Consider the following 9,176-nt stretch of genomic DNA (forward strand, 5'->3'; position numbering starts at 1 on the left):
TTTTTCAAGTAATTTTTTGAAGTAATAATATTTTTAAAATTTCAAAGTCCTTTTAAAAAAATCCTGACATCAGAGAGAAAAACTAAAAACGCAGTGTTACCATATTTGTCCCACTTTTGCGGTAGATATACTTAAATAAATATCCATCGAGAAATGTAAAATCAAATAGATTTACCGAATACTTTCTTTCTAGGTACTTAAGTGTGTCACTTGGCTATAAATTTTGGTTGTCAATAAAATATGCTTTCCTTACATAAATTAAACCTAAATATTTTACAAAACCAAAATATGATTGTAATAAAGTCAGTCCAAAAAAAAAAAAACGATAATCAAAAACTACCGCGAATGCCACCACTTTCGAATGCCCGTCACGTACGCATGCGCCTTTTGTTCGAGTGTTTGTAAACAGCAAATATTTATGATTATTACGGGTTCCGAGTTTCTAAAATGTGAAGGCAACTACATACATATGTACATTCGATTACGGGCAGTTGTTGGACTGATTCAAATTTTCTTTAATATTTTTCGACATACTCACCTTCCTGTACCAGCTTCTTGCAAACGGGCCGAGCATTCACCGACTTATAACCCGCCGAATATGAACAATTCACGTAGCTCCAGTAGCGTTGTTGATCGGAAATAAATTCTGGATCGAAGGGATCATCGCAGAAGGCACCATTGGAGACATCAGTTGAACAGCGCCAACATTTCAGCAAAGCCTCGACTGTAATGCGAAAAAGTAAAAGCGTTTTTTAGTAGCACATACATATTATTTAAGGAAATTAAGTAAAATTCATAGAGCTAAAAGTGTTAATCAAGTAAAAAAAAAAAAAAATTATATGCGAGTTGATATTACTTTTACTTTTTAGCGGTGTGATTCATTCAAGCGTGTGCACAAGACATTAACTAGCTAAACCTTGACTTAGTGGGAAATTTGCAATTTTATGTACAATGCAGTGGTAAGAAGAAGAGTGAAGTCATGAGAAAATTTTCAAGTTTCGCTAGATTGTTTTTTTTTTTTACTGTACAAGTTGCACGTGCTCTATGCGAAGGCAAATACAGTTGAAAATCTTATAATATAAGGAATTAATTTATTGTTGCAATATAAACTCGAAAATCTGTTTTGGTTTTAGTTTTACACTTTCTGGATATTAAAAAAATATTTACCAAGAACTTACAGTCATTTATTTAAATGAAAAATAATTTTTTTTTTTGAAATTCTTATGAAAACTAGCAGAAGGGGAAAACTACTTTTCCACCTTAATTTATTGGCTTTTTCTTTTCTACCAGGCACAAATACTAAGGAAACGGCAATAAGAGGGCAACATTTTTTGTAGAAAAGAAAACGCCATAAGTTTTCGCCAAACGAATCAAGGTCAACAATGTTGATGAAAAGTTTAAAAAAAGTTGATACTTTAGGATTTATTATGTACATTTTTTGTGACTACTACAATCCCACATATCATATGAGTAATCAAAAATGAAAAGCGCAAATCTGAAACTCACCACTTTTCTAATTAGAATAATTTATGCCGCCCAGAATTCCTGAAATGCACTCACTTGTGTAAGCTGTCATTTTAGTAAAATCTTGTGCCGCATTTATCATCTATAATCCCAATGCATATTCATTAAATTTTATAACACAAAATAGTTTAATTGCTAAGGGGGGATGGTAAGCAATCTTAGCAATAAATGCAAATAAATTGTTTATTACACAAAGATATTTTTATTCATTTAATGCGGCATACAAATTAGCTGATGAATTTATTGCACACGATTTTCATTTAAAAAATTGATTGCGTTACACTTTTGTTTTCTTGCCAATCGCCCTTACTGCTACAACTAAATAGAAAGGTAGGTGCCTGGAAGCAAACGAAAGCGAGCAATTAGAATGCAAAGCTGGTCACCGAATGTCTACCTAAGCTGAGAATTAATTTAATTTAAAAAGGGCGTATGCGTCACTTACTCGGTAATGCGACTCATTAAAATGCCACTAATTATTTTAATTGTTGGTGGAGCGATGGGAAACTACTTTGTGCGCCTTTCCATTGAGAAGGGAGGGGGTGGTAAAAATGGAAAAATAAAATCTGCGTTAAAAACTAAAGTAGTTGGAATGGAAGTAAAATTTGCAAAGTTCGTGACACCTAGAATGCCACAAAAAGTTTTAATTAAAATGAAATAGATGAAATAAAACGGGATGATTTACTGCGCGATAAAAAGGGTAGTAAAAAGAAACACCGAAAAAAGATTGCCTGAGTACAAAAGGATATTATCATCGTTTATTGGGTGTTTGGCCAATTTTTTTTTGATTTAAAAAAAGCCTCATAATAGCAAATGAGAAGAAAGTTTTAATTGGAGATTTAGGAGTACGTTCCCAACTATGCCATTGCCTGTTATATTTTAATGCATAATTGCACGTGTTTCATCGAAGAAAATACGGTATTTCAGGCTCAAGATTCTAACTGAAGTAGTAGAGGCAAAAATTAGAGGGGAACTTCGTCTAGTTCGTCATCGAGGTCCTTTCAACCAGATTGGCAGAAACAGTATGTAGTAGCAAATAAAATCATACAGCCAAAGCGGCCCACAGGGAGGATGCCATCATCCCTTCTTACAGACTAAGATATCTCCCAGGCCTTCGCCCTATAACGCTCGCGCTGACTCCAACATGTGCAGAATACAAAATCAGGAGTGTACTACCCCTATTTCCTGCAGTGGATGTAAACCAACACACACAGAGCGGTGGCATGGTCCGAACCAACCGTCTTCAAAGACTTGAACCACCGTAGCCTTGTAGGTCATTCCCGACCTGACGCACCTGAACGTAGTCATAGAGCAGACTGCAAAGGGAGCCGTCTCCAACTTCTCGAGGGAAGGAACAGGCAACAGCAGAGGCCTGATAATTGGCATTTCCAGCGATAGTCAACTTACACTAAAAGCCAAATCTTCAAGTGAAAATAGATCATGTAGAGGCATTGAAAACTCTAGGGAACACCACACAATACGGCTGATGTGGGCACCAGATCATAAATGCAGATAAGTTACGGAGGAATCGGACAGAGTGGCAACGAAGGCAGCAACTACCCGGCTAATAAGACGAGAGCCCTTCCTAGCTATACCACAACCTACTATCAAGGAAGCGTTAACAACAGAGCAGCCCTACAAAAAGTTGCAACGCTAAGCGATTTCCTCAGGCGAATCCTGTCAACCTACAATGCAGTGACACAAATCGAATTGCAACTTCTGCGATGCGGTCGATAGAAAGAGGCATCACATTTGAAATTTTTGGGTTTCACTAGGGTCAGACCAGGTCTGTTGATGGATTTTAAGGGCAGAATAGAGCCAAGGGTAGCAGTGCACATCCTCCAATATACATACATACATATTTAACTATCTATGTGCATATGCATGTAAATGCATGGCAAGAATCTGCGTTTGCTATGAGATTACCTTGCACGCCAATATTAATTATCTTCAACGAAAGTAATCATTTAGTAAAGAAATTAAGTATTGCCTCATAGGTGTAAGTAATTCGAAAAGATTTAGAGTGCATTTGACACTACAAGTGAGCGAGGAATTCTTGAGTTGCATCGCTGTGTCATTAGGGAATACACATATGCTTACATACATATGTATGTAGATCTGTGTACCTCATACTTTACTTAAGCGACACAAAAATTTATCACCGCCATTGCTCGAGTGGCCACTTAAGTTACGATGGCCTTAGTACGTTGCACGAACAGTAGCCGGCAATTTTGTCGCTTGTGTGCCATAAAGCGCTGGAAAATGATAGAGTGGCACGTTAAAATTTAAATTAATTAGTTTTATGTAAACTTAAGATACGAGCCAGGGAGATTGCATGGCGAATATTTACATACATAAATCTAGTAGAATTTATGGAGGAAATGCACAGGTTTGTATATCGGCGAAAAAATATGCATGAATCTGTTAGGCAAGAAACTAATTTGGCATATTCGCCATTCGATTGAAATATTTGGCAGGTCGGTTAGAATGCCTACTGCAAGCTTTAAAAAACTGTCAAAGCTTTAGAGTTTTTGTTCATGGGAACTTTTGTAAACAAGGCATTAAACTTAAACACACTTCAAGTGCTAGAGTAACTCCAAAAAAAAAGAGAAAATAAAAATCAAAATAGAGTAAAATAAGTAAATATATATTTTTGTTTTTCTCAGTATGCCAATACTACTAGTGTGCTCGTAAGTTGAACCCGCCTCTCGCATTTACATACTGGCTCAAAACTAGAAAACTGTACACGCTGCAGGTTGTTTTGTTTGTTTTCAAAGCCGATATGACACAGTCGTACACGTACAAACATAAGTACGAATATTTTAAAATTTTAAACTTTTTACACACATACATACATACACACGTACATGTGCTATAGTAGCACTCATGGGAACAGGTGGTATGCATATCGCCTCTTTTGGTCGCATATCAATTAGTGAACGAACCTCTTTCTCGAGTCGAGTGCGCTGCGAGTCGTCCGATACCAACAACAATAAACCACGTTAGAGCTCTTATCAGAATGTGGATACACTTCTATGTGGCAAGGGAATTGGAACTAAAGGCCAGGAATTGGGTTCGCATCGAATGTACTTCTCGGCGGAATGACTTTGCCAAGGGTTCTTTGGATAGGAAATTGCATTATTCTCAACCGCGCGGCCCACCACGCTTTGTTTGGCTAAACTCTAAGAGTGCGGTGATTGTCACCCGACACATGGCGCGCTTAACTTTCGCTCAATTTAAGCGCTTCACCACTGATACTGCAGACGTTAGCAAAAGAGAAGAGAGATGAGAGAGCGGCAAGTGTGGAATTTTGCTCTAACATAACATAACATAAATAAAATTTATTCTGAAAATTGTACTGGCAAACTTGTATGTAGAATAGAATCTATCAATGCTAAAAATATATTTGCATAAAAAATAGATTTTTTTTTAAATAAATAAAGCATTTTTAATATTATTCACAAAAGTCTTTTTCTTAGTTGTTTTTTGTTTTAACAAAAAATATTGTTGGGGAATAGAGATTACAGCGCTGTTACACATAATTGAAGTAAATTTAATAATTCATAACACCCACTTTAACTGCAGCTTAATAGTTCAAAATGAGTGAATAGTGCGTTCCATCCAACCTAGTTTCAAAGAAGTGGTCGGAAATATCGCGCAAACAAGTAAGAACAGCGCTATCTTCGGTTATGCCGAAGGCTACATACCTTTCATGAACATTAGAAAATTTTACTTTAACAGATGACTGCATTAGAAAATTAGTTGTTTGGGAGCTAAACAAAATATCGAGCCCTAACCGCCAAAATAACGTAAGCGACATTTTTTTCAAAATTTTCTTTTTGATGCAGAAATATTCCTAGAGCATCTAGACGATATGCTTATTCACAGAATACTACATAGATGTATGTATATAAAGAAAGTCATATCTATCAAGCATTGATCTAATTGATTTTGACTGCTGTGTGTGATCACTGATCGGTATGTAAACCGGTAACACGCATCTAACTCTTGGCTATGTCTTTAGTCATTTTAAATGATTAAATTTCGTATTTTATTTTCGATGTAAAAAACATTCTTAGAGGAAGGATGAATTTAAACCAAAATCAATTAAATTATTTTCTGCTCTTCATATACATATAAAGTACTATGGAGCACTGCAAATATGTATACACACATATATTTAGGTGACCCCAAGTCACTAAATGGCCATTCGCTACAATTTCACCCATAAATTGCGGTCTAGCGGTTTCATTTCAACATTTATCGCAAAGTTACTTACACCGTTTACAGCTTAGGAGATATTCGTATTAGTATTTCATATTTACATACACAAATGCCCTTACACCGTATGCACCGTATATTAAGGTGGTAAAAAAAGTTATATCGGAGTTTTAATGCTCTCGCCCGCTAGGATTGTTCTATACCGAAAAAAAGTATACTCTTGTTTTTTATTTTGAAATCAAAAAAAAAAATAAATTAAAGGTCGCTCAAAGCGCCGTGTATTTTATATGTGGAAAAAAACAATTTTTCGTGGATTTGGTATAGAGTTCCTGAAAATAACTATCCCCAATTTTTTATCTAACCATTTTTGATATTAACGCTTTTTTATAAATCCCCCAGATATCGCAAAAAATGCAATGGGGGACCCGAAATAAATCATTACTATTAAAAAAGGTTAAATAAACAATTATTAGAGCTTTCCGATTGAAAAATATTAAATATTTTCCTAATAAACAATCGTGGTACAAAGCTCAATAAAAATATTAAAAATAAAATGTTAACAAGCCACAATAACATTGACAAATACATAGTTTAGGAAGAGCCTGCCTGAAACTATACAAAAAAGCAAATAAGCAAATGGATGTATAGAATTGACAACAACAACCACGCTGTCGAGTTTAAATAGCGGCAAATCAGCTGCACTTGATAGTAGTTGGTTGAATAAGGAAAATGAATTAGCAACAAGAGTTTACGGGATGTACATAGCTCAGTGGTTAACGCTTCTGACTTTGAACATCGAATACGCAGGTTCGATCCCTGCTGAAGTCTAGAAAAAAGAAGTCTGATGAGGAGATGTGGTGATCTCCGAAATAGTGCTATAACTTCTACCGCTTAGACTTTGTTGCTTTTTCAATTTTTCCTAATAAACAATCGTGGTACAAAGCTCAATAAAAATATTAAAAAGAAAAATATTAAAGTTGAGCGCTCTGGACGCCCTGTAAATAAATTTTTTGATTTTGAAATAAAAAAACAGGGGTGTATTTTCGATATAGAACAATCCTAGGGGAGCGAGCATTAAAACTCCGACTTTACTATTTCACATGCATTTTTGGACCACTCTAATGTACGTACACCACAGCTATGCTTATTCAATAATAGCTATAGTCAATAATTCAGCTCGCTATAATAACGGTAATTGGTACTTAAACGCAATAGCTGTGACCCCCCTGCTATGTTTTTTTGGCAACAAACATGTCTGGCCAAAGTTTATTTTGCTTTTTTTGCAGGTTATTTGTGCAGAAGTTAATGCAACATTTCACAGTCATTTTCGGAGAATGGACAAATGGTGGAAATAGGCGAATTTAACCATAATTATGAGTGTTCGTTGAGATATAGATAAATAAACTAAAAAAAATAGTAAAATGTTTATGGAATAGTTTTGAAAATCTCAGTGTCAATTAAAAAATTATACATAAGGGCGGTAAAAGTAGTATATATGTATGTATGTACACACATAGGTAGAGTCCTCGTTATCACTATAATGCACCGACCACCATTGTCGGTATTGACTGTACTTTAGGTAAGGTGATATATTGAATAGGTAATCGGAAAATGTTATAACAAACAATGTGCACATATGTAGTTATATGTAGGTATGTGTGTAAATATACACACACTGTGTTTATATTAGTGATTGTTAGTTAGCATCTAAATGCACGAGTGCATTGAACTGTCATTATGAAAGAAAGTTATCGTTTAGTGGGTGAAATGACGACGGGTAAATTTTCTCATCAACATTTTGCACATACATATGTTTGTATGTGTGTAAATATAAGTGTGTAGACACGGTTGAAGTCTCCAAGTCGTTATGGTTAATGGCTTAATGAGAAATTCTGGGTGTTGGAAAATGCTTAATACCCGCTTTGTAAATTACTCGGCCATGCCTACTACGACCTGTACTCGGTCACTTAAGAAGTCCATAATTAAGAAGTTAAAATCTAGGCAGAAGAAAGTAAACGAAATCTACACCACTTCCTGTGGTAGAGTGGTAATTTTCATGAATGCTTTAAAGACGGAGTTTAGAAGAAAATTAAGAGGATTAAAATTTGATTATTTAAGGAAGCAAGACAAAATAAAAAAAAATCGGTACTTCTGTAAGCCGGGGCACAGAGTAAAGACTATCCAAAATACCTGCGGACCGCCATTACAAGCACAGAGCGAAGTGAAAAACTAAATCCAGGCAATAGTCGCTACTTTCTAAATTGGACCGGTAAATGGAGGAACGAGTACGCCAAACCAAAATTAACAAATACATACATCCCAACTATTTGTTGCATATAATGAATGTACATAACGCACACCGTCTTCAAAAGAGTCACAACTCAAAATTTGGCATTTTTGAGATTATGCGCTAAAAATGTACGCAGAGATATTATTTTAACTTTCAGCAAAAGCTGGAGCAAATTTTTGTTATAATTTGTTAAAAAAAAAACCTAAGGTAAAGTCGCCCGTGCCCATATGATTATTATATATGTGCTAATAAATAGTTTTTCGCATTTTCTGACAAACGTATTATTTTGAGTTGTGACTCTTTTGAAGACGGTGTGCGATATGTATGTATGTATGTAAATGTATGTGTAGTTATGAATACATATACCTAAATTGCATTTGAGTTTGCGCAGCGAGTTTGGTTGTGTGTGCAGCATATGTACATATATTAGTTAGGTAATTGCATAAATATATATATATGCAAATTTATATAGGCTCTCAGCAGTTGCAGTAAAATTATAAGGTACGTTGACTGCCAAGACATTGCCAACAAGTGCAAAAGTTTCCGCAGTCGAAGAAAATCTGCAGCGACGCAACGTAAATTGGGTTGACTGAAATAGTGAAGATGTATGTATATAACTGGATATGTACTTGTGTTGGTACTGACGCCCAGTAGTCGAAAACTCGAAAAACCCAGACAACATAAGAAGGCGCAACTAAGTAAATAAAAATCCAAAATTTCCTTTTTTATTGATTATGCTGCATTTCATCGAATTTATAAGTCCCCAAATCATCTTAAGCAATAAAAAATTTTAGTCAGTTACGGTTTTATTTTTGCATTTCAGGGACTATATGAGTTAGGGCCTTTCTATATTGAGGTAGCGATATGTTTGTGACGATTCTGGCTGCAGCTTTTTTAAATTGAAAATGGCGGGTCCAATATGGCGGATAATTCTTCCCAAAACCCGATATCTGGGTGATCCTAGTCACAATTCTGCATCACCGGTATGAAAATTCAAAATAAATTACAGTTGAACTATTGCCTCCTTGCATACAGCCTAGTAGATTGAAAATTTCAAAACAACGGATAAAAAAATGAGATATTCGAGTAAGCTCAGCGAGATATCCTCTAAAATACTTTGCATCGTTTTTAGAGACACAAAACC

At 35.3% G+C, this 9,176-nt stretch overlaps 1 protein-coding gene across 1 annotated transcript in view; it reads right to left on the reverse strand.

Annotated features, from left to right (window-relative positions):
* Positions 1-499: 499 nt before the first annotated feature.
* Positions 500-9,176, reverse strand: part of LOC108377297 (uncharacterized) — a 16,482-nt gene continuing 7,805 nt past the window's right edge. Inside the window, exon 2 of the mRNA XM_017633556.1 lies at positions 500-724. Coding sequence (XP_017489045.1) covers positions 516-724 — 209 coding nt within the window. The 3' untranslated portion in view covers positions 500-515. The remainder of the gene's footprint in view (positions 725-9,176) is intronic.

This window comes from Rhagoletis zephyria, unplaced genomic scaffold (genome assembly GCF_001687245.7).
Source record: "Rhagoletis zephyria isolate East Lansing unplaced genomic scaffold, Rhagoletis_zephyria_1.1 Rzeph_scaffold_11875, whole genome shotgun sequence".
Lineage (NCBI taxonomy): Eukaryota > Metazoa > Arthropoda > Insecta > Diptera > Tephritidae > Rhagoletis > Rhagoletis zephyria.